Source organism: Idiotropiscis lumnitzeri, chromosome 5, assembly GCF_059441095.1.
Source record: "Idiotropiscis lumnitzeri isolate Australia: NSW breed Sydney's pygmy pipehorse chromosome 5, RoL_Ilum_1.0, whole genome shotgun sequence".
Taxonomy (NCBI): Eukaryota; Metazoa; Chordata; class Actinopteri; order Syngnathiformes; family Syngnathidae; genus Idiotropiscis; species Idiotropiscis lumnitzeri.
This window is the reverse complement of record NC_142395.1, coordinates 11152124-11179477: the sequence shown is the minus strand read 5'-3', so window position 1 is coordinate 11179477 and position 27354 is coordinate 11152124. Positions and strand designations below refer to the sequence as shown.

General features: G+C 40.9%; 1 protein-coding gene across 1 annotated transcript in view; it reads left to right on the top strand.

Moving 5' to 3' along the window:
• Positions 1-27354, top strand: part of luzp2 (leucine zipper protein 2) — a 151542-nt gene that overhangs the window by 90201 nt on the left and 33987 nt on the right. The window contains exon 6 of the mRNA XM_088297042.1: positions 6469-6531. Coding sequence (XP_088153168.1) covers positions 6469-6531 — 63 coding nt within the window. The remainder of the gene's footprint in view (positions 1-6468; positions 6532-27354) is intronic.

Here is a 27354-nt window from a genome sequence, read left to right as displayed (position 1 = left end):
TATTATCTATGTGTTCTCTGGTTTACATGGCATAATGAAGGAGAATGACTTACATGCAAAGTGGCCTATGTTTCATCAGCTTTTCAGAAAATTGCAATGTACAGCTTTGCCACACTCGCCTGTCCTTGCGACTGATACTTTGAGTCTGAATGTTTTTTTTTTTGTCATTTCATATTAGTTAAATTGAGAAAATGGGAAAAAAATCTCTGTATACAATTTTGTTGTCTTTTTTTTTTTTTTCCCAAAGAAATTCACAGAAACACTTAGTTGAAGGATATTAACAGCGTGGATAATTAATATGTTTCTTGTGACTGAGCTGGCATAGTACTCAATGACTGAATAAGCACAGTATTAACAAAAGGTGGCTGTCTGCGCCATTAAGACTCTGTCAGAAGTAATTTCATAGATATGATTGCTGACACACATTCAGGAGGGAAAGTGCACTGGTGAAAATGGAGCTTTTAATGCAAATGGGTAGAACTTGGGTGCGCGATGAACGACTGGTTAGCGCGATGGTCTCACAGTGCAGAGTTGTAGGGTTTGATTCCAGCTCCGGCCTTCCTGTGTGGAGTTTGCATGTTCTCCCTGTGCCTTTGTGGGTTTCCTCAGTGTACTTTTTTTCCCTCCCACATTCCAAAGAAATGCATGGTAGGTTGATTGAACACTCTAAAGGTGAGCGGGGATGGTTGTCTTTGTGTGCCCTACAATTGGCTGGCAGCCAGCTCAGGGTGTACCTCGCCTACTGCCCGAAGACAACTTGGATGGGCTCACTCGTGAGGAAAAGCAGCTCAGCTAATGGATGAATGGATGGGTAGAACTTGATGTAACTTTCTCAGAGAGAGGACAGGTGATCTACTGTACAGCCTGACTGACTTAATTCATAAATAAATCACAGTAGAACTGATTTGCTTTGCAAAGTATGGGGTGAAGTTAGTAAAATGGAAAGTGTTAAATTAGAAAGTAAGATCGTTTTAGGAAGCAGAAAATGTGCAGTACAATAATATGGGTCATACACCCCGTTTATGTTTATTTGCATTTTACTGATTGTGTAATATGCCATGGTTTGGCTGTCAAATTACAAAGGTGACCTTACGACCCGGAATACAATCTAAAATAAAAAGAAATAATAATAGTAAAAAAGTAAAGATATCCCTATTTTTTGTCATCATTCTTTCTTTGTCTGGACTTTGGAGCTGACTAAAGTTATGACAATTTTATAATAGTGCAGGCTCAACGTTCAGAAACCTGGCCTGAGAATAAAGTGTATTATGTTAACCATGAAGTTTTTTGTGGTTTTTTTTGCCAGTGCTTGTCTGTAATGAAATCTGAGGTGGCAGTGAATCCTCAAAGCTGAATGACCAAGTTGTGGTGCAGTGTCTAATACTAATATGATGACTTATTAGCTCAGCATGCCAGGGGGCTGATTGTATTGAATCTGCAATTCCACCACCCAAGTGTTTTTTATACACAGAAAAGACAAATGGATGTTTGTGTTTTCAATTTGCATATGATATGCATATTTTATTTTCATCACTTGCTTGTCTAATTCATTGGAGTTCATAAAGGATTTGGATGTTGCAAATCCATCTATGCATTTTCTGTACCATTTACGTCATTTAAAACCTTCATATAATCCATGGCAGCATGTAATGAAGAGAAAAAAATCACACCTTGTCGTAAGCAACAAGACAAAACGTTTGGAAGTCACTCATATATTTTATTATATAAAAACACAACTTTTACTGAATTGCATACATGTAAATTGAATTGCCCTTGTGGATCAATCAATCTGTCTGTCTCTTTATTTGTCGATTTATTAGTGGTGAAAAAATAGGTTTCGATATAAGGCCTAACAATTCCACAGTCACTTATTTGCAATGACAAAATTTAATACAATCAAGGTGATTTCAATATGATATTGTCATATAGTAACAATATTTCTTCTGTCAATAAATCTTTACACAACTTTGTCGACGGCTTACATATTCTTTTTTTGGAAATCAGCAGGTCTACGTGAATTAGCAGCAAGATACTTCACAGCGTGCTCCACAATAATAAGTTATTCTTTGAGCATGTTGAGATTTATGATTAAGAGCAGCAAAACATTTTTGGTCTGTGCCACAAACTTGCACAGCTGCTGCTGCTGTTGATTCATGCCAGTTTTTATCGCCATTTATGATGGAGACCGCTGAGACACATTGACACGTGCTGTGTCATTCGCGAACGTTTTGTTCAAAAACAACAAATCTTTTTAGTGCATGAAGCACTTCCTGAAGTGATTCATCCTTTTCTCAGTTCATTTGAGCTCAGCCCCACGTCAGTCTTGGAAAATGACCAATCAGCCGCCAGCGTCAGATGGAGGAGTAACTTTACTAAACTGCCACGCTATTGGTATTCACGAAGGAATCAGTGAGTGAACGTTTGTGAACGCGACCGTGAGTGTACGTACTGTACTGTCATTTTTATTTTTACATTACACTTGCAATGTTTTTGAAATAATAACATTAATAATAAAAACACACTAATTATGATAACAGCTACATCAGGCTGAGCACATGTTTTTATTTATTTGTTTTTTTATTTACGCACTTAGTCCTTGCAGTGAACGGAGAGGGGCGGTGTTTGAACGATTCAGTGAACGAATTTTTGAAAAAAATTTTTTAATAACTGATTCTAATGATTCATTTCACTTAAAATAACTTTCATGCCCATCTCTAACATTGATAAATAGTCGTGTTCCCGTTGTATTTCACTCGGCATTTGTGAAGGCTGCACACGGCAGCCATCTTGTCAAAACAATCTCCTTTCTTGCAAAATCCAAATAGTTTCCACAGAAAGTGACACATTGCTTCGTATTTAAAATCTCCTCCTTCCTAGAAGCCATGATCTATGTTAAATTATCATAATCTACCTTGTATACTTGTGAGTGAAAAAAAATACAAGTTTGTTAAAAATAACACTCGAACCTGGATATCTATCTATCTATCCATCTGTCTAGTCACCCCTCCGTCCGTTCTTCCATCTGTCTCTTAAGGTTATAGCTCTCAAATCTTCCTCACAAAACTAATTCAGTGAGGATTTTATGGACCTTGCAACTGTATGTGCACTCTTGGCATAGCGATGCTGGAACTATTAGGACCATCCCTAAATTATTCCCACAACGCCGGAAGCATAGAATGGTCCAATACGTCTTGGTATAAAGAAGAAACAAGAAGTCCCGGTGGAACTAAAGTGTGTAGCCAGCCAACCCATAATTATGTAAATTGTGTCTCAGATGCATTCTCTTTTCTATATACATACTTCACCTGTTTACTGCATTTAATGCTGATACATTTTTCAACGGGAAATTCTAAGTGACACGTATCCTATCTGGTTTTAAATCATTCATGGAACACATGCAACAACATTTCTGCACAAATGGCCCAACTGCATATGCAAGTAACTGCACAAGCGTCAACACCGAATGACTTTTTATTGTTTGAATGCAAACAATTTGGTTGTGTCCTTCAAGTGCCAGACCACCTAATAAGTGTGAACAACCACATACATCTTTAGTTATCTACCCATTTCAGAAAATGTGAAACAGTGGAACTTAATAACCTCCCCCACACTGTAATACGGCAGTTGCGTGTTGAAATGTCCCCTTCACCACCGATAATTCAAAAGAATTTTCTCTCTTGCTATAAGTGTGTGGGGGGGAGCGATAGGGTTAAATTTGCCAGTAGTGTCTTCACTCAAAGTAAAAAGAGCAGCACTGATCTTCGTCACATTGAAGAAGCGTGTGATATATGGCATTTATTTGGTACAATGTGTGGAGGTTGTTTTTGTTTGGCAAAGTGTCAATGCATCACATACTCTGAATGAATTGTTGCCGCACAAGATAAAATCCTTTCATTGTCTTGAAGCTAAGGTCACTAGCTTTTTTTTTTTTTTTAAACACTCTAGGTTCTGCTTTTGTATGGCAATGCAAGTAGCACAAACAGAGGAGAAGAAGAGACAAATGAAATGTTGTCCACTGGTTGTCAACCTTATAAAAGCTGGGCTCATTGGCCCAGCAGATGATGGTGTAGGATGAGGGCTGACTTACTTGAATGAGACGCCAGGTCCCCAAAACGACTTGATTTTTGCAAGAAAAGAAATAGGGTGAATAAAATGTGATATTATTCCAGGTCCTTGGGGTATTTTTACGAAAGCATGGAACGTATAGAATTATAGGAGGAAAAAAAAGGTTAATTGGATTTGTGTCCTTTCAAAATTAGATCATGTTTAGTTAGCCAATTATTTTAACACAGCAAAATGGTGCATCACATCAGTGGCTGATCTCTGATCTGGCAATGAAGAAGGAGCTACTCAAGTACTGAAGTGATTTTTATGGACAACAAAGGGGCAGTCATTCCTTTCTTTTAAGTTGCACAGGTGCCAACGATGGAGTCACTGTGAAGATTGGGGATGTGGCTGTTTTAGATTTGACTGGAGATTGGCATTGTGTGCTGGATGAGGATCTGATGGCTGGATTGCTAAAGCCCAAAACTGTAGTGACTACAAAGGACCAAGCTAAGGATCCCGTGTAATTTTTGGAGTCTGTCTGTTACTATTATTCTTCTGTTCATTTTTTTTTCTCTCTTGAACATCCTAAAACATTAAAAAGGAGACAAATACAAAGTATGATTTGTTGCAAAGCCGCTCGTTTCAGACCAGTTCAAAATGTGATAAAGAGAATACAATACATTTTGTGTTGTCAACTCTAATTTATTATTCACAAAAGATTATGCTTTTTTTAGGTTGCTTCTGGGTTAAAGTAATGCACCCCCCCACTCTTTCAAATTTGTAATTAGGGTTTATTATTTAAAGTGGATTGAATCAGTTGATTAACACTAAGAATAATGGTGGGATGATGATTATGGAGTGTGAAACTGAAATATTGATGGAAAAAAGTACGAGTAAATTAGGTTAATTGTCTAAATTGTTTTGGGGTGTGAATGTGAGTGTAAATGCTTGTTTGTCTCTATATGAGCTGCAATTGGCTGGCGAGCAGTTCAGAGTGACGCTGCACCTTGCCCAAAGTAAACTATGATGTGCTCTTGTACACCCATGACCCAAATGAGGATAAGCAGTAGACTATAGAAAAAGGATAGATGGATGGATAACTTCCATTAAGAGAGATAAAAAACAACAACAGAGGACTTGCAGAAATCTTATGTCACAATCTAATAATCTGGGTATTGTGCAGTAGGACATACACATGTAGTGCACCATTGGATTGCCCTAAGTGGAAAGAACAATAAATAAATATGAAACTATTCCTTTACTCCCAGGTCCAAGAATTTAAAGTGCTGCGGGACTAACACATTTGGACATATGCAACTCAGTATATTGCATTTTGCATAATACACAGTGACAGACAGGCTCGAGAGGATCTTATTTTCACTCAGAGTATGTCCAGGGGCTTAACTACATCACAATTTGTGACAGCTGCCAGTTGTACATGTCCTCAGATGGTGCTCCCTCTGTAGGAGTGAGAGGAGGTGCAACTGTTTGATATTGATACTTGTCCAGTTTGCCTCACTGGATCACCAAACTGTTGCTATGCCAGCTCCTTATCATGGTTGCCCTAGTACGCGCTACTTGTATATCAAATAGAAATGACAAATATCACAGTTTTTTGGAGAATTTTTTTAGTAAAATGTATGAACCTTTGGATGGGTTGAAATGGAGTGCACCTTGGTTCCAGGGCATATCATGGATATGCTGATAGATCATGAAAAATTTGAATAGACATATCCATATCCATAAGTACGATTGATCATGAGCCGTGCTTTGTATGGTCCCTAAACTCTGACCTATTTGCCCTGGTTGACCCTACTAGGGGAATAAAGCCCCCCCACAATGTAGCTACTAGGATCATTGGGACCCCCCAAAAAACCTCTGCAATTAAAGTATATGCAGTACATAGACGTGTGTAGTGTGTAAGAAACTTGTACACTGAGTTTGCTCCTTAATTTTATGTTGCAATAGCTGTCAGTGTATTGTTGCTTTCACATTATGACTTGTATATATATATATATATATATATATATATATATATATATTATAATTTCGCATGAAGAATGTAATGTAAACCCAGCCTTTTAAATCCTTGCCGTTCAAACACGTCTTCCTAAATGAGCTTTTTGAAGTTCCATTATGTCGAAAATCTGAGTTTTAATCTAACAATGTTCTCTAATGTATAGAAGTGGTATATCTGCTGCTTTTTTTTTAAACCTGCATGTAATGCTTCTATCCAGGGAGAGGCCACTCCTAGTGCTTCTGAATCTATTCTGACAATGAGCGGCATCCAAGCACTCACTGTCAGAGCTCCAGCCCAGTCTGAGAAAGCGTGGCCCACTGAGTCATAAAATAACAAAACATGTAAAGGAACATAAACCACCAGACAGCAATTTCATCATCTCCTCTCTCATTCTTTTTCAGAACAAGAGCTTGAAGAATAAACTCTTGTCAGGAAACAAGCTTTGTGACGCTCATGCTGAAGAGGTAAGTGCATTTTCAATTGACGAACAAAAGGAAACGTGGCACAACACAAAATGAGGCAATTTTGAAATGTAATTATAACTGAACAACAATTGTTTGGGTTTCTCTGGAACCAAATTTGTTTTGTCAGGAGAATTGTGCTTTGGTGGCAGTGCGGAGCAAAAAAATTATTATGTATTTCAGTTTGTCACATTGTCACTTTGTGACAACGCTTACCGTTTGGTAATTATTTTGGCAACGTATGGTCTGTCAGCTGCACTTGTCAAGTCAAGTCAAGTCAATTTTATTTGTATAGCCCTTAATCACAGACAGTCTCAAAGGGCTTTACATAGCCACAATCGACATCCCCGATCTTAACCCCCAGGAGGGCAAGGAAAAACTCACAAAACCTCATTAGGGGAAAAGTGAGAAACCTTGAGAAGGGACCACAGATGGGGGAATCCCCCTTCCAGGATGACCAGGCTGCAATGGATGCCAACTGGGCAACATTTGGCACATACAATGATGCTATGCAATAATAGATGAGATAATATAAGAGTCAATTGAATGAAGTGCTGCAGGAAGATGACTTCAGTGGAGTGGGTCCTCATCCAGGGCCGTAATATCCATGGCAGCATATCCGAAGATGAGCCTTCGATCTTGTACCGGTCAGTTGGTGTAAATTCAGTACAGCTACTTCCAAGTGAATCGCCATCACCTAATTCGGGGAATTGGGAACAGAAAAGAAAGAACAGAAATAGCAAACAGGCCAACAAGTAGTTCAATGAAGTGCTGAAATATAAGGAAATCAGAAAAGGCGCTGCATGAAGACGACTTCGGCAGAGCAGGTCCCTTCCCGGTTTGTCAGTGCCGTAATCTTCAAAGCATGTCCCCATCACCTAATTCCCAAGCAGGGGAAGGAGGGGGCAGAAAAGAGAAGAAGCGGCAGTAAACAGGCCAACAAATAATTAAATTAGATGCTAAAGTATATAAATAAATTGATCAAATGTCGCGCTGCAGGAAGACGACATCACTGGAACAGGTGCATGCCCAGTTGGTCAATGCCTTAAACTTCCTAGTGGGTCACCGTCACCTAATCCCCCAGCCGGGGGAAAAGGGGGCAGAAAAGAAAACAAAAGAAAAAAAAGCGGCAGTAAACAGGCCAACAAATATTTCAGCTAAATGCACAAGAGTATAAATGCGTCTTTAATAGTGTTTTGAACATTTCTACTGAGGTGGCGCCTCTAATATCTGAGGGAAGTGCATTCCAAAGCATTGGTGCCCGAATAGAGAACGCTCTAGAACCTGCGGACTTCTTTTTGGCTCGCGGGATCACTAAAAGACCAGCATTTTGTGAGCGAAGGTTTCGGGACGGAACATATGGTACCACGAGGTCAACGAGATAAGAAGGTGCTAAGCCGTGCAATATTTTAAAAGTAAGTAGCAGAACTTTAAAATCACATCTCAAGTGGACCGGAAGCCAATGCAAATTGGCTAATATCGGGGTAATATGATCAAACTTTCTCGTCTTAGTTAAGAGTCTAGCTGCTGCATTTTGAACTAACTGCAGACTTTTAATACTCGACATGGGGAGACCCGAGAGCAAAGCGTTACAATAGTCGAGGCGAGATGTAACAAACGCATGGATTAAGATTTCCGCGTCACACGTTGATAGAATTGGGCGAATTTTAGCAATGTTACGCAGATGAAAAAACGCAGTTCGAGTAATATTTTTAATGTGCATTTGAAAAGACATAGTTGCGTCAAATATAACACCGAGATTTTTTGTTGAATCCTTTTGGATAATATTACATTTATCGATATTCAGAGTGGTGTCTTTGAAAAGGTACCGATGACGCGCTGGTCCAATGATGAGCATCTCGGTTTTATCTGAGTTAAGACGCAAAAAATTGAAAGACATCCATTGTTTAATTTCGGCAAGGCACGCCTCTAATTTATAGCAGTCGCGGGGATTCGTTATATCCAACGGCATGTATAATTGCGTATCATCAGCGTAACAGTGAAAACTAATGTTATATTTCCGTATAATATCACCAAGCGGTAGCATATAGATGCTAAACAATAGAGGTCCAAGTACCGATCCCTGCGGAACTCCACATATGATCTTACAAAGATCCGAAGTCGTATTGCCATGAATTACACGGTGCGTCCTCTCCGACAGATACGAATTAAACCAAGAAAGCGCTGAACCTGAAATGCCAACACACGTTTCAAGGCGTTTTAATAATATGTTATGATCAACGGTATCAAAAGCGGCACTAAGATCGAGTAAGAGTAATATTGATGAGGTGTCGGCGTCCATAGCTATGAGAAGATCATTAGTAACTTTAGCAAGGGCCGTCTCAGTAGAGTGGTCGGCTCTAAAACCCGATTGGAAAGGTTCAAATTGATTATTAACAGTCATATATTCATTAAGTTGTTGCGCTACGACTTTTTCAAGAATTTTTGCAATAAACGGAAGATTTGAAACCGGCCTATAGTTGATGAGACTCTCTGGGTCAAGGTTTGGTTGCTTAAGTAACGGTCGGATAACGGCGGTCCTAAAAGCTGCTGGTACTACACCCGTGGTAAGTGATAGATTAATTATATTTAAAACAGACGGTCCTAGGGTCGTAAACAGTTCTTTAATTAGTTTGCCAGGAAGCGGATCGAGCACACAAGTTGTCGGTTTTGCCGCACTAACCAATTTTGTTAGGCTCTCAAGAGATATTTTTTTAAATTGACATAAGGTTATCGGACAGTTATCAGCCCTAATGTCCCTATTAACACAATTTATCGCGGAATTCGACGGAATTTTAAGAACAGTGTCTTTAATCTCATCACGAATACATTCTATCTTCTGAGTAAAAAATTGCATAAAATCGTGAGCTGAATAGGAAGAGCTATCCGAGGTTGGTCGCTGTTGCGTTAGCATTGCTACGGTATCAAATAAATATTTAGGATTGTTTTTATGTAAGACAATTAATCTAGAATAATAATTAGTTTTGGCTAAATTAAGCGCTTCTTTGTATATTAGTAAACTATCGCACCATGCCTGACGGAAGACCTCAAGTTTGGTCGCACGCCATTTGCGCTCAAGCTTCCTACAAGATCGTTTCAGTACGCGCGTTTCCTCTGTAAACCACGGAGTAAGCCTCTTTGGACGAGTTTTAGTTTTTAAAGGCGCGACGGAGTCAAGCGCATTTAACAAAGCGACATTAAAGTTGTTTGTGAGATCATCAATCGTACCAATATAATTAGGAAACGAAGCAGTTGCTAAAGGGAGTAGCTCAGAGAGCGCAACGATGGTTGAGGAGCTAATGTTACGGCTGCTATAATTTTGATTATGGTCAGAACGATGACAGTGAGCCAAGACTTCAAATTTGATAAAGTAATGGTCAGATATAGCACTGGTATATGGTAATACAATTATTTTTGAAGATGCTAAGCCTCGGGTTAATTGTCAGGTTTAAAATGCCTTGACGTCTTTTTTAGACTGAACTTTGCAGAGAACCAGAAAATACCAGTTAGAGTTTTGTCTTTTTATCCTTCGCGAAGGGAGAGGAAGGCAGATAGACACGAGCGTCTTGTTTCGCTCAAGCCTTTGCAACCTCTGGTCTTCCTTCCCCTTGCTAGATCTTTTTATTAACAAACTTGGCAGACAAAGGAGGTCTGTCTGCTGAAATTCTAGCAGGCAGGCAGGAAGCAATCAATCAATGGTCAGTTTAAAACTTCAGCCTGAGGCAGAAGACTTCAACACTAAAACAGAGCTCTATTGTGTGTGTGTGTGTGTGTGTGTACAATTATTACTGATACAAATAATACAAATGTATAAAAGATGATTAGGAATACACAAAATGATTACATAACGTTAGTTGAGGTTATTAATCCTCAGCTTATCTCACATTTCCTCCCTGTTGTGAATTTCTAAACATCAAATACATCACGACCTTGCGGCTTTAAGATGAATCATCATAATGAAATCCTACAACAGCATGGTCATCCGTAGAGGGGCGAAAACCTTCAATAAGGACAAAATTCCCCTCCTCCCTTCCGGCATGGAACGAGATTCTTATAATTTGATGACCATCAGGGAATAAAACAAATATATAAAAAACATTTCAATGTGCCTAGTGAAAAATAACAAAACTGTCTCCACGCAGAGCTTGTCCCTGGGGTGACCTGGTGGAGGCCCTTGCCTCGTTGTAGGAGAAGACAGCCGTCTTTATCTCCCGGATCTTCGTGTATGGTGTATGTGTGCACGTATAGGCAGGGGCAAAAAAAGGGTCCATGTGTTATTTAGGTTTCAGTGTCCAGTTCGAGTTCTTCATTGTCCAGTTTGAATTCGTCATTCTCAACATCAATCAGGTTATAATGGTACATTTGAGCAACAAACATGCGATTAACCATCCTTTTTGTCATAGGAACAATACAACATGAACAGACTACACATAACAGAATGAAAATCACAATTATCCCAACAAATGGCAGCAGGATTTTTAATAAGACCTGCGTCCAGTTGCCGGAAAACAACCAGTCCAACCATCCGGGTGTGGTAATTTCGTCTTGGGCCATTGTGTCTCTTAAATTCTTCATAGTGGCCATAGCATCAATAATTGTCTCATTTTCATTTGGAATGTATGTGCAGCAATGTTCTCCGATCAAAGCACATACACCACCTTGCGGTGCAAGGGCTAAATCTACAGCCATTCTAGTTTGTAAAGCCATCATTCTTAAGGCTGAAATTTCTCTGTTTTGTGCGTCATTAATGTCAATGGATGCATTCACAAATACTTGGAATCTATAATCAATAGTTTCTACTCTAAGGGCGACTTTAGAGACACCAATAGACGGGAACAAAGAATGTGCTAAATGATCCCCAGTTGTCCAGTACCTATGTTCCCAGGGGACATTACTTCCCCATACTGGATCATGAGGCTGGAAAGTCACGAATCTTTTTGTTCTGAGGCTTCTAACATTCGTATCTGTGGCTGGTTGTGTGGTTATAATGTACGTGTGGTCTGAGACTGTGACTGGTGTGCAAATAGTGGAGGCGTTTCTAGGAAGTTTGATGTATGCTTTCCATCCGCATAGCCACCAGATCCCATCCAAAGTTTTTACATCCTCTGGGGCTGGAATATCTATAATTTCATTACAATGTGTAAGGTCAACTGACGGGTAAGAATTAATGCCGGTAAGGTTTACACATACAGGAAAGCAAGATGTATTAGTCTCGACTGAATGGCATTGTCCTAAATGGTCATTTTCTAATGTTACTCTAACTCCTAATAATTCTGTATATTTCAAAGCTGACAATTCAGCATGTTTTCTACCTTGGGTTGGTAAGTTTAGGGTTTCATTAATCGTTCCCAAAGCATCTATATATGTAAGTGGTGTGGCATATAGGTGTGGTTGACTCACTGCATGGGGGAGGATTGAACAAACATAGCAACCCGATGCGTTTTGTCGTCTAGCTGTCATGTTAGCATAACGCCACCAAGTGTTGGCGGCAAGTGGATGTGGAATGTCTTCTCCGTGGCTGTGGTCAGTCCATGAATATTCTAAAACATCATCATTGTCCTTTGCAAATTCTTCGACTTGAGGTTTGATTAGTCTCTGCGCTAGTGGTAGGTACGGATTGCCGCCCACTACTTGAGGTTTAGTTTTGGGCGACAGAATGCAAACTTGGACTTTGAAAACGGGGTCAGGGCCCAGTATTACTGGGCTGAGGACAAAATAAGTACAACCTAGGGAAGTAGGCTGGACATCTATGATCAAGTGAGTGTTATTCTTCACCATTTTGGGGAACATGGATTGGTAGGCCACGGCCTGCTGAGTAATGGCCCATTGGGGGTGTGACTTCACATGTAACGGATAATAGGTGTACAGGAACACTGAGGCCCATGCTTCTTCATTGGGTCTTCCAGGGGCTAGTTCATTTGGTGGGGGAACTCCTGCATACCATTCATACCAGCTGTAATGTTCTCCCTTTTTCATCGGACCAGATGGTCGTCCTTTATTTTTCAGACATCGATAGCAGTAAGTGTTCAGTCCTGCGAAAGGGATTATTATTTTGGCCTTGGTCGCACTGAGTGGCAGACAATAAGTATAAGGCTGGATGTCCTTGGCGGAGCTGCTTGTTGCGGGGCACTTCTCACGCTGTTGGTCGTTGCCCCAAATTTGGCCTAGGATACTGGTTCCGGCTGATCCAATCAGTAGCTCCCCCAGCAGGAGGAGTAAGGCAATGGTCGCCATTACTTGAGTTCGATGACCTTTTTGCAGTGACTCTGGTGGATCCACGTGTCTCTCTCAGCGATTTTCAGAGCCGTGGGTGTGGTGAGCAGGACCGTGAAGGGGCCTTCCCAGCGTGGGCTTGACCAAGTCTTGCGCTTCACCACCTTCACCAGCACCAGGTCACCGGGGGTCACTGACTCCTGCAAGGGAGATAAAGGGATAGAGGGCAGATCATTTGTTCTACACACATTTTTCTCTTTGAACAGCTTACAAAGCCATTCCGTCAATGGGTCTGCCGTTTTTTCAGTGTCAGACCAAGGTTGGCTTTCCCATAATGGGAGTATGAATGGTCTACCATGTACTGCTTCAAATGGCGTAATTCCAGTATTGGATGGTGTGATTCTCATGTATGTCTTAACTAAAGATAAACATTCTGGCCACGGTTTTCCTGTTTCTTCCATTGTCTTTTTTAACCTTAATTTCACTGTGGCGTTTGTTCTTTCAACTAAACCTGCACTCTGTGGATGATATGCACAGTGATGTTTAAGTGTAATGCCTAAGTGTGCGGCCATTTTATTAACTACTTCATTCACAAAATGGCTGCCGTTGTCACTCCATAGCACCCTAGGGATGCCATGATCTGGAATTATGTGCTTGCAAATAGCTTTAGCAACTGTTAGTGCGTTAGGATGCCTTGTCGGCACAATCTCCACCCATTTGGTCAGTGAGTCAACCAACACAAGACAGTATTTATAAGGGCCACTCCTAGACAATTCTATGAAATCCATATGTACAACTTCAAATGGGTAAGTCCCAGCCGGGCATTTTCCCCTTTTTGGTCTTATGTTCCCTTGAACATTATGTTTACTACACACTAGACATGACCTGCAAAAAGTTTTAAAATAGGTTTGTAGTCCTAGTGGTATTGTAAATGTTTGCTGTGTTATGGATATCATCCCCCCTGTTGAGACATGGGAATTCCCATGACTCAATTTAGCTATGATTTGAAAAAGATTTCGGGGGATGACAGGTTTGTCATCTTTGTGATAGAGTCCGTCTTCTGTCTTAACAATGTCTTGAGCTGTCCATTGTTGTTTTTCTTTCTCTGGTGCAATGTTTTGCATGTCGATCAATACTTGTCGTGGAACAGTTTCTGGTTCCTTCTGTTCTTCAGTGGTGAATGTTGCTGAAATTTGCTGTGCTGCTTCTTTAGCTGCTTTATCCGCTTTAGCGTTTCCTTTGGAAATTGAGTCTTCTTTGTATGTGTGTGCTTTGCATTTGCAGATTGCAACTTTGGAGGGCAGCATAATGGCTGTCAAGAGTTCTTTCAATAATTTGGCGTGTTGCACTGTTTTCCCAGTTGACGTCTTCATTCCTCTTCTTTCCCATTGGGCGGCGAAAGTGTGAATGGTTGAGAAGGCGTACTGGCTGTCTGTGTAAATTGTAACTGGTTTTCCTTTAAATAGCTTGCACGCTTCTGTTAGGGCAACAATTTCAGCTGCTTGGGCGGAGTAATTACTTGGTAATTTTTCTGCCCTGAGGATTTCCTCTTGTGTTACTACAGCATAACCAGTCATGTTTGATCCTGTCATGTTTTTGCTTGCCGACCCGTCCACAAACACCACGTCTCCTTCGTTCAGTGGTGTGTCTTGTAGGTCCGGTCTTAGTTTACAAATTTCTTCTGTTTTCTCTTTACAGCTGTGTGGTTCCCCATCACCTTCTGTTGGTAACATAGTTGCTGGATTTAATGCGTTGCATCTTTTTATGGTCAGGTGGGGTTGAGATAATAAGACTGCAGTTAATGATAGATGTCTGGCTGGTGACAAAAAGGACATCTTGGTCTGAGTGAGTAGAATGTCCACTGAGTGGCTAACTAGTAGTGTTAAAGGATGGAATAACACCACTTCGGCTGATGATTGGACAGCCATTGCTGCAGCACAGACTGATTGTACACAATGGGGAAGAGCTTGTGCTACTGGGTCCAACTTCTTGGAGTAGAGCGCTACTGGTTTCAAATATGTCCCATGTTGCTGCAGCAGGACAGACGTCATGAATCCGTTTTTGCAGTCCACCGTTTGGGTAAAGGGTTTCTTATAGTTGGGGTATCCAATCACTTCCGATGATGCAATCAGCTCTTTTATTTTGGTGAAACTTCCTTCAGCTGCTGCGGACCACGTCAATGTAGCTGAAAGTGGTAAATCTTCAGTATAGATTAAGTCCAGTAGGGGTTGCGTTGTTTCAGCATAATCTTGGATCCATAACCTGCAGTAATTGGCTAGTCCTAAGAACGCCATCATTTGTCTTTTTGTAGTTGGTCTTGGCGCATTCAGGATAGCTGATTTCCGGTCAGCAGTTAGTCTCCTTCCTTGTCCTGTCACCAGGTGGCCCAAAAACACCACTTCTTCCTGCGCCCATTGCAGTTTGTTCAATGAAGCTTTGTTGCCCGTTTTGGCCAAATGTTGACACAGTTTTGTGGCTTCTTCTTGGTTTTCTTCTTTCGTTGGACTTGCTAGCAGGATGTCGTCCACATAAATCAATAGTTGTGACGTTTCTTTAAGTTCAAGGGTACTGAGGCAATTGGATAGTTCTTGGGAGAAGATTGTTGGGCTTTCAGCATATCCTTGAGGGAGTCTCGTGTACGTGTATTTTTTCCCCTCGAAGGTGAATCCAAACCAGTTCCTTGCTGTAAGGTGTAAAGGTATTGAGAAAAATGCATTGCTGAGGTCAATCACGGTAAAAAAATTTTGTCCGGGCTTGATCTCATTCATCAAAGTGTGTGGGTCTGGGACACACGGTGCTCTTTGGTTTACTGCAGCATTTACGGCTCTGAGATCGTGGACCATTCTCCAACTGGTCGAGTCCGCTTTTTTTACTGGGAAAATTGGTGTGTTACATCGTACCGTTGGGGCTTCTATCAAAATGCCAGCTCTGAGCATATTTTCAATTACTGGCGCTATGCCTTCTTTGGCATCTGGTTTTAGAGGATACTGCCTGATAATTGGTCGATAATTGCTTTTTGGTTCAATCATGACTTCAGTAGCAGTGGTCATTTTTCCCACATCCGTTTTCGAACTTGCCCAGAAGGAGGTTGGAATGTTTGGAAAATCTGTTGCTTCATAGAAGACAGTGGTTTCGCTGTCTTCTTTTTCATGACATCATGCACTAAGGTGGGTTTCAGGTGTGACTTGAGTCACCCAGTTTAGTGTTTTCCGGTACACCATACCTAAGCCGCATATTTGTTTTCTGGATACTCCTCCTGGTAGAGGTTCCCACGGGGAATGCGGTTTCCAGTCCTCATTCACAATCGTGCGCATGTGGTCTCCCACCATTTTCCAGCTGATGTTATTCGGCTTTGCCAAGGAGATGTGCAGTGGTGGGTCTGGACGGGTGTGAATTATGTTGGTGTCCTTTAGTTCTCGAGGTGTTGTTGCTGTTGCAGCCATCCATTGGGATTCATTGCTCCAGTAGAGTTTATCCAGGTACATCTTCATTGGTTTTAGCTTCTTCCAGGCATTCAGGAAGTCTCCAGGTGGTGGTGTTCTTAAGTATTCAATTGTGCAATGGAGTGGGAATTGCGTTTGTGGTTTCCAGTCTTTCCCTTGGAGTAGTTTATTGGGCATTTCTTGGAGGTCTTCAGTAATCGACTGTGGTCCTGTGGTTATTAGGTCCAAGCTGTAGAAGGTGGAAGGGCCTCCTTTTCCTTCCAAGATCATCATTTGCTTAACTTCCTGTCCTCGTTTCATCACTGTCATTTTTTCTCCTTCTACTGTGAGAACGAGCTGGAGGGTTTTGATTAAGTCTCTTCCCAAAAGGTTGGACGGACATTCTGGAACTACGACTAACCTCTTGCCTCGATATAAACTTCCATCTTCATCTTCTATTGTGAGGGGTTCGGTATAAAACCGTTGCGCTGCCTTTCCTCCTACTCCTATGACCATGACAGCTTTGTTTGACAGTTTGGTCCCTGCAGGTAGGGCTTTGATTACTGAACTTTCTGCTCCAGAGTCAACTATAAATTGTTTTGTTGTTTTCTTTGGGCCTAATTGTAGTGTTCTCATTGGTGGGTCCACTGAAGAAGCCATTCCAAACAAGACAGATAAATCTAAAACGACCAGTGGTGATTCTGAGGTTACTTCTTCTTCATCTTCGCTATTGCTGAGCAGCCTTTGCTCAGGTTGTTCTTCGCCTTGTGGCTGGTAACTTACTAGTCACATGTTACCGGTATAGCCTTCTTCTGGTGTGGTCTTCCTGGGTGGTTGACGGCAGTCTCTGGCAAAATGTCCTAGTTTGCCACAATTGTAGCAGCCGTCATCTCTGTTGGAAAATCGTCCTCGACCTTGTCCCCTAGCACCATAATAATTGCCGCGCCTTCGTCCTCGTCCTCTGTCCCCTTGACCTTGATAGTAGATGGGGGCGGAGGCCGCTGTGGAAAGGCCCTTCATTACAGCAGCCAAAGTGGTCGATGTGTTTCGCTCCTTCTCTTTCTTCTGGATTTCCTCGGCATGGGAGGCATATTCGATGAGCGTATCGAGGTTCGCAGTTCGCCATCCAACGTGGTGTTTGCAGATGAAGTCTCTGGTGGATTCATGGATGCCATCTAGGTAGGCCGACTTCAAGAGGATTTGGTACGGGCTGTTGTCTGCATTGTCTTCCTGTAGGCCGCAATAGAGCCTGTAGACTCCAGATAACCTTTCCACATACCGGCGGACAGATTCCATGTCTTCTTGGCGGCATTGTCTGATCTTTGTGTTGTCTGGTTGCTTCTTGAAGATTTTTCTTGATTCATCAAACATGGCGCGGATTGCGTTTGCGAGCTCGGGAGCTCCAGGCTGGAGGGGCTGGCCTATGGCATCATAAGGGTTGAAGGCACCTCTGATTCTGCCATATCTATATCCTAGGATCATTCTCATGCATGTTTCAAATTCCTTTCCATTCAGGTGGTAGCTATTCATCAGGTCGTGCATACTCTCAATCCATTTCTCCACATCCGCTTCGATTGGAGGAATTGATTGGCAGGCCGCCTTGCATTCATCTTGGGTCCAGGGCCTGTAGACCATGATGGTAGGTTCATGTGGGTGGCCATTTGCATCATCAGTCCCAAAAGCTGGGTTGGCAACGGCCACCATCGGGTAGGTCTCTACACTGGGCAGCGGTGGGTAGAGGTTCGTGGCTTGAAAGACTTGTGCTCTTTCAGGGTTATTGAGTGATTTTTCCATCGGCTTTGCTTGAGCTCTCTTTTTCATTTGCTCCCTTGTTCCAGCCGCGGGGGGCCACCGTGTGGAATCAAATGAGGCAGGAGGGGCCGTGTGTGAAGAGCGGGGAGTGTCATTTTTCTCCTCGCTCTCCAGGGGCGGCACCTCATCCTCACTTGGCTCCGCCTCTAGGGCTGTGGCCGCCTGTCTTCCTGCTTGCGCAACAGTTTGAGTTCGCTCGTTGAACAGTGCACTTCCTCTCTTGCCTCTGACTCCGGTCTCGTCATCTTTCTTTACTTTCATCTGATAAACTTTCTTCTCCACTTTTGTTTTAATATCTTCCACTCTCTTCTTACTCTGCTCTACCCACTTCATGATAGCCCTCAGTTGCCTGTCCACTGATTTAGTGTTCTTCGCCTTTCTTATCTTCCTTTTTCTTTTTTCCATCAACGCACTTCTCACTGCTTCAAAATTCGCTGGATCTTTCAGACGTGGCTTAAAGTCATATTTCTTCACCCATTCCTCCAGAAATTGGCAACAGTCCGGGTCATACCCGTTCATAAACTTCACATCTGGGTTTGCTTTCAACTCTTTGGTCACATTTTGACCCATTTTATGCTATCGTCTGGTCCGTTACTTCTGTTAAACCACGCACACACACTCGCACATGCACGTACACACGCTTCCACACGCTTCCACACTCAATCACTCCCACCCCCCTTTCTCTCAACCTCAGACTTTTTTCCTTTGTTCCACACACACAGCTTCTCCAGCGCCAAACTTCACGCATACATCTCTCAGTCAAAATGAGCAGTCTGCTTGCCAAAGAAATTCAAATAAAAATAATAAAAACCACCAAAAATAATACCTTATTATTCCCTAAATTTTAATGTGAAATTGTGAGTAGACCTCGAGGTTTTCAACGTACCGAGAGACGTTTAATTTGCGGAAACCATTTCCCTTCTCCAGGCGGGTTTTTCTCTAAAATTTGCTCAATTTATGGCCCAATTCGCTACCATCGACGCCGAGGAACAAATCAATTTGTTCACCGTGCTATCCGTGTCTAAAATTTGCTCAGTTTCAACAAGTCACAGCTCAGTTTCAACGAGTTATGGTCAATTCGCTACCAATGAGTTATGGCCTAATTCGCTACCGATTATTTTTATATAACTCCTTGGACTAGCACGATGCAGTTTTATTACCGTACTGACTAAACGGTCGAGGCCTGGCCTCTGCGCGCGCTTTCATCCCTCACATAAATCACCCCTACCCAATTATTTTAATATTTTAAAATTTAAAATGGTGGTACAAAATAATTTGAAAAACAATACCTGGTCTCCTCTGGATCAGCCTTGTCCGCTAGGGAACCGACATCCGGGCAGGCGGCCGCACCAGGAACTCGGAGACCCGCTTTCTTTCAATGGGAAAGCGCTGACGTCAGATTCGGTGGCGTCCAAAATGTCCAGCGACGAGCGCCCGTCCGGGTGTGGCTCCCGGGGATCGGCACCAAATAAATGTCAGGTTTAAAATGCCTTGACGTCTTTTTTAGACTGAACTTTGCAGAGAACCAGAAAATACCAGTTAGAGTTTTGTCTTTTTATCCTTCGCGAAGGGAGAGGAAGGCAGATAGACACGAGCGTCTTGTTTCGCTCAAGCCTTTGCAACCTCTGGTCTTCCTTCCCCTTGCTAGATCTTTTTATTAACAAACTTGGCAGACAAAGGAGGTCTGTCTGCTGAAATTCTAGCAGGCAGGCAGGAAGCAATCAATCAATGGTCAGTTTAAAACTTCAGCCTGAGGCAGAAGACTTCAACACTAAAACAGAGCTCTATTGTGTGTGTGTGTGTGTGTGTGTACAATTATTACTGATACAAATAATACAAATGTATAAAAGATGATTAGGAATACACAAAATGATTACATAACGTTAGTTGAGGTTATTAATCCTCAGCTTATCTCACATTAATACCAAATCTAGCGTATTGCCATTTATATGCGTTGCTTCATTTATTATTTGCGTGAAACCAAACATATCAATGATTGTCCGAAACGCTACCGTAAGTGGTTCCGACGGGAGATTCATATGAATGTTGAAGTCGCCCATGATAAGTATATTATCCGCATGAGTTACTAAATCAGCTACGAATTCAGAAAATTCATCTAAAAAGCCGGAGTAAGAGCCAGGTGGACGATAAAGAACGGCAAGATAAAACGGCAGCTCGGCTGAGGATCGCATAATGAGAACTTCAAATGTTTTAAAGGAATTGCTAAAACGAGGACTAAGTTTTAGGTTAGATTCGGAAATGAGGGCTACACCCCCGCCTTTCTTTTGAGGGCGCGCAACATGCGAGCTCACGAAGTTTGGAGGCGAAGCCTCATTTAGCGGTAAAAACTGATTTGGTTTTAACCAGGTCTCGCAAAGACCAATCATGTTAAGATTATGGTCTCTAATAAGGTCATTAACTAACAAGGCTTTCGATGAAAGCGATCTAATATTTAAAAAACCGAGTTTCAGTAAAATAGGTCTATCTAAGTTATTCCGCGCAACAGGACTCCTGGTCATAATATTAAGGAGATTGCCTTGCCTAGGTCCCGGATTGTACCTCGAGCGACTATAAACGCGGCGAGAAATTCTGACGGTCGGAATCCGATAGTTATTTACCAGCTTTCGAGTGCTATTATTTTGAGAGAACGGCTCGTCGTCAATAAAACCGACCGAGGAGGAATGCTTAAACCCATCATGTATTGCCACCTCAGTAGAAATTATATCAGTATGAGATCTACCAGCGTATGGTGTGTAGCGCTCAAATCTAGAAGAAAAGCTATGTGTGTTGTCTAAGTCTAGCATAGCGCTAGTTAGCTCTAGCCTTACAGACTCCATACCCTTCCTTACAGGCTCACTATTCGCCTGCAGCCCGACCTGCTCTAATATGAATAGTCATGGAAGGCTCAAACAATAATCTATGTTTCTAGAAAGAGTGATGGCGCCTTCCCAGTTAGGGTGAAGGCCGTCCATCCTCAGCAGGTCGGGTCGGCCCCAGAAAGAAGGCCAGTTATCTATAAACTGCAGTCCGTGCTCACTACAAAAACTAGCCACTTACCTGTAATCACCAAGCCTCGCTGTGGTTGGATATTATTTTCAAGTCATGCACTCTTCAACTACAATATTTCGATTGTAGACAATATATTTGGACCGCTGTGCAAGATTCAAGAGGAAGAATTCAGGATGAGTCCATCTTTTAAACACGGCATTCAGTCTCCTGATAAGAGCGGTTTAAGCAACCTCGCACAGTGGATCATTAGGGTGTCCTGATGGTGATATTTAATGGTGGATTATGTAACAGTTTAATAACTTCAGATGACACAATTGTTATGAAAGTCGAGTTGACATTGAGTAGTCGCTGATGATGGTGTTGCTTTGTCTTCATTGCATTACTACAATTAAAAAAATCACTGAAATAAGGAATGCTTTGCAATAATGTATGCGGCCAACAATTGATATCTGATGAACTGAATTGTCGTTAATGTACACATGTGAACTGGAGATATATATATATATATATAAATATATATATATATATATAGTGCTACCGGTCTCATCTTTGGTAAAATACATGCACGTGCTTGTATTAAGCACGGCAATATTTTCACAAGTGTTATGATCCAGTGTCATAATGTAATCAAGTTGGGACACGTTGTATCGTACAACTTCTATTATTAATAAAGATCTCAGGAGCACACTTTTTTTTGTCAGAACATTATCGGACGCAACAATTTGAAGAATGATTTACGGTATCTTGAATGGCAAAATATAGTACACAACAACTGGGAATTTAAATGACAACACTGAGCTGTTCCGTAAATGTTTTGGGTGTGTAGTTATAGCTAGCTCGCTAACGGCATGCTGTAGTTGTAGAAATGGGGCAGGTAATGATAATCAAAAAATTGGCAATTGCGTCTGACAGCCAGTGATAAAACAGTTCACCTTGGCTAAAAAAAAATAAATAAATCAAGTAACCTGAAATGATGAGCGTCAGTTTAATGCTATAATTCCACGACGCCGTCCTAAAGGTTCAAAGTCTTTGCTCATATTTTCAGCATTGCGGCATCTATCTTTTCACAGTGTATTTCGAAAGACATCTCTGGATTTACTTTGCTGTGTCTTTAAGGTTTCATTCAGTGCACTCATCGGTTTCCGCAAGTAGTTCTGGTTCCTCCTCAAGCTGGGCAAAAACACGTGATGAGTGACTAGTTGACGTCATGCACCTTAACTACTCAAATAGCGGAGTAGTTGTTACATTACCTGTTTTGTCCTACAGTAGGACGATGACAGCAAATCCATGTTTTTTTTATATTTCATTTACAAACATTGCCTCTATATCGGGTAACTTGTGATTTCAAGCTTTTCTTCGCAGATGAAAACAATACAGTAAGATTATCAGATATATTTTATTTGACAACAACAGGAAAGCTCTCTTGTAAACAAACAAGCCCAAATACGCTGGGGAAAACACCTATTAGCCTGTTTTCCGCACCAAAGCTTCAAGCCGGGCACATCTGAATCGCATCCAACAAACATGTAGCTTTTCCAAGTCTTAATCACATTTGTAAACTTGAGGATCTGGCTCAGGCCCTGGAGAAAACGCTGGAAAGACAACAAAGACAGAAGGCCATAATTTAAGATGTCAGTTTGTCAGTCAATCTAGAGCCAAGTATTCCCTCGCAACATACTTGCTTGTACTTTACAGGAGGTTCAACAAATTTGAGTACATGGGTGAACCATCTCTTCTTTTACTATCTCACTTCTTATTGTCTGTTATTGAAGTGTGTTATTGAACAGGTGTTCTTTGCCTGGTCAAATGTTTCTGGAGAACTGTTTTCAAGGCAAGAAAACAGTTCTTGAAAACAAGCAGATTAATTTATGATCTTGAAATCCACCCATTCGTTTTCTCTTGTCCTCATTTGGGTTGCGGGTGAGCTGGAGCCAACCCAGCTGACACTGAGCAAGAGGTAACGCATGGAATGGAATAGTCATCCAATTGCTGTCTTTAAATATTGAATATTGCAATGCTACTATCCAGCAATTGACTGTTAAAATGATACGAGTAACAAATATAATTGGAAAAAAAAAATAGAAACAAAATAACCAAGCCAGGTTGTGTGAACTGTGAAGCCTTCTTGAATGAGGGGCAAACATCTGAGACAAACAGCGCAGTCGAGCTGTGATCGATTCAATGCCCTGAGAAAGAAATAACATGGATGAATGAGAATATCCTCAAGCAAATAATGTGAAAATCAGTGATAGGATGCAATGCATGATTAACTTGAACCCCCCTAAAAGTTCAACCAACATACGAGCCCTTAAGAAAGGGTTTATTCTAGAAAATGATAATCTGCACTTTAAGCAAAAATCATTTCCACTTAGAGCTCCGGCTCAGTTAAAAAAAAAACAAAAAAACAAAAAACAATGCTTTTGATGGCATCTTAAATCAGAGCTTTGAAGTCATGGCCAAGAGCTGAAATGAGGTTACTGCATTTTTAGAAGGACTTAGATACTGTAAACTTTTCAAACACTTCTTGGAAACTTGTACTTACATTTGGAGGGTCTGTGTGGATGAACTACGTTGTCTGCTTCATGTGAATAATTTCTTTGGGAGAGCAGAGTTGATACAATTTCAATTCTGTTTTCTTAATCTGCAATTGTAGCTCCATCTTAATATTACAAACAACCTTACCAAATGTGAAAGGGGCCCTGACATGATATTTTTGGTTGAGGTTTTCATAATAAATATGCATTCCCTTAGCCCGACTAAGTCCCCAAAGATGTGAGAAACCCACCCAAGCTTTCCTTGCCAATGGCGGTTTGTATCAACATAGTTCAAACAGCACTATCAGATGGGCTGTTTTAGCAGATCGGTTTTATACGTGACTAACTCAACGCAAACTCCGGCATCACAGACAAACTGCACACGCACAGCAAGACTATGGAAAAAAAAATTAACATAAATATTTCTTATCATAAAACACATTTGAAAATTAAGTAAAATTGTATGGTTTATATGTATGTTCCCCCTGCCCTTTGTTTGGGTAAAATTTCAGTTTCTAACTAGTAAAAAAAAAAAAAAAAAAAATTAATAAATAAAAAGTATATTTTCAGCACCGTAAGGTCAAGTCACTGTATATAAGCAGCAGCAGCGCTTTTGTGGGAAAAAACAAACAAAACAATAAATAAATAAAATAAAACAAATAAATAATAATTTAAAAAAAAACGATATACAAGCCACACCAGGCTATAAGCCGCAGTTTTCTTTGTTGAAAAAAATATGTTGTTTACTGCATGTACAGAACGATTTTGTACTGTGAATGCACATACTGGTACATGAACAGATTCTTAAAACAGTGCCTTTTAACACGGCAACAACTTTACTCATTAAAACAAAACAGACCCAAGAGAAAGAAAATCAAGATCTATATAGCGTATTTTCTGACAATAGAGCGCCCCTACCGGTGAAAGAAAAATCCACAGAAAACCTGCACCGTTGTATTAGCCGTATGGTTCAAAGTCTAGGAAAAAAGTAGCGGCTTATGGTCGGAAAATACGGTACTCTCAAACATATTTGCGAGTATGTTTGAAGAGTCAAATATTTTTACTCCACACTGGCAGCCCCACGCAACCCAGTGGAACTGCTCAGTACCAGAGTGTACAAAGGACAACAAAAATATTTTTTCCTCCCAACATCCGAGCCACTCTAACTTGTGGTTGTGATTTATGTATGCATCGAATACGCCCAAACAACTCCCAAGACGTGTGTTAGTTTGTGGCAAACATTTTACTGATGACTGCTTCAGCAATTTGGGACAACACAACTGTGGATTAGCACCATTATCTTTCTCTTATCCCAGGTTTCAATACGAACTCCCTCTGGAACAGCATGTTACCGTGCCCATCTAAGTCTGTTTTCTGAGAAATTTCCTTTAGTAAGAGATATATTTTGCCATTCTTTGAGTCGTTAGCTTCACAGCTAACAGACCGGTTGGCATAGCGTAGCTCAAAACATGTGAGTTAGTAATGTGTTGTGTAACTCTTTGCCGTTCTAAACGGATGCCATTGCAATTTAGCGTTAGCAATGTCACTTTGCCACAAGTTAGCGAAATGAGTAACAAAAGCACGCTCGTCACGGAGCGGCGAGCAACTCACGACCACGTATCCCCTAGCCCCATATCCCAAACACGCACACACACACACACACTCCAGTCAATATTACTGCTTTGAACCAACTTTGCAAAAGGTGCTTTGGACATGATAGGCAGAACATGTGCCTCTACAACCTTCGACTTTGCATTTAAAGCCATATAAAGTGAAGAAACTATCATACTTCTCAATGCTTTACATTTCAGAATGCTTTTTTTCAGACATGGAAAATTATTTTACAGCATGAAAAATTGGAACAGAATGTTACCGTGACTGAGGCAAATCGCTCGCGTTTATGTATTGTCACTCGACGGCTAATGAAGAAAGTACAGTGGAAATAATCTTGATCGTCATGCGCTTCAGTTTACCTTATTTTCTCATTTGAGGTAATTTAGACACTCTGATTCCAGCTGAATAATGTTAACACAGCTGTTAACGTAAGCAAGCAAATCGGCTTAGGTACTCATAACAAAGAAGAAGAATGTGTCCTCAAATTGCAAGGAATTAGTGTAAAGCACCCAAGCGTCGGTAAAGTACATTACAGTTTGCTGCCCCGAGCTTTTATTTGCAGCATGCAAAACCTTTATACTATGCATGTCTCAAACAATAATCCAGGACTTTAAATTGAAAAGAAGCTCAGTTAGCTGGCTCTAAGTTGACAGCTGTTGGTTCATTACAAAAATTCCATCTAGCCTTTCAGAAACATTTGACAAAATCCTCCAGGGAAACATCTGACATTGAAAAAGTCAATAAGTCTGAGTCATTCAGACCTTTGAGCAGAAAGGAGGGCTAACAGGCGTTACATCTGCCAGTTAATCAGTTTCTTCTCTTATCTGAAAAAGCATTCATCCATTGCTAGTTTCTTTTCTGTGAAATATTACTTTGTGTGTTTTTGATGCATGGTCCTTTTTTTTTTTATTACAGACCTTGCTATGCATATGTCATCTGCATCATCACCACAAAAGGCAAATAAAACAATCGTTAGTTACAATGAAATAAGTGCCCACGTAAGATGATTTGCATTTGAAAAATCAGTTTTAGTATCGCGGCTTTTCTCAACTCAATCCCATAAATGTAAATTCTCTTAAAACAAATCATCTTAATATATTCTGCAGCTGCGCCCGCGGCCTAAAACACTAATTTTAGATCATCCTTGAGTACCAAACTAATATGCAATCAAAATTTGATCATGATTCTGATAGTAAAAATATCCTAATTAATCGTACTGAGATGCAAACTCCAGTGTCGACTGCATAAATGATTGGCTGAATAGTGCTTCTGGCACTCTAATGAGAACTGTCCTTCTATAATGTAAAGGCTGTTATTAAAAGTTGATGGCCAAGTTTTCACTCAGCTCAAGATTTTTTTTTTTCTTTTTAATTTCTGTATACTTTCTGTACTTGCCACGAGGTATTGGTAATCTAGTGGTACATGTTACTGGGTTTGATTTCCAGCCAGTGCCCAAATACCCATCCAGTCAGTCCCAAACCCAAATTAAAAATGTGTGTATTGCGTCAGGAAGGACATCTGTCATAAAAACTGTGCCAAAAAGATAATGTGAGGGACTTGCTGTGCAGCCCCTGATTGGACAAGCCTAAAGTCACAGCAACAACTATACATTTAGTTGCAGTGAAGAGAAAGTGTTCTCAGCTCAAGACATCAAATAGGTACACATTTTATTAAGGTCCTTTAATTGGATACCTATTTTCAACAATGGGATGCTCACTCTCCAGCCATTGTGAACGTTTACATTTTTTTTGTCATTTAATTTACATGAACCATGGATGTTACTATAACCAGAGCACAAGAAATCCAGTGACACCTAAAACATTCTGATCATACCGGAAGTGTTTTGTTAGATGATGAGAGAAAATGAGTCACTCGTTCAAACAGCCTTCTCTTATGTAAAGATTGTTTGACCCCCCAACACTGCATTACTCACGCACTACTTGAAAAGTCACATGCATGCACAATACAATGAAGAAAGCAAATGTCAGACACATTGTAGTGTTTTAATTAGGTTGGTAGGAAGAGAAGGAAAAAGAATAAAAAGTGACAAATGCATATGCATTACACGGAAGATAAGAATGTCTGAGGTTCATTTGAAACAAAAAAAAGAATGTTTGGCTGCTTTGATAATTCATTGTTTTGAGATATGTGTGCTGCACCCGCTTTTACTAATGTACCTTGCAATATAATTAGTTATGAGCGCATAGGCATATCTGTCAAAT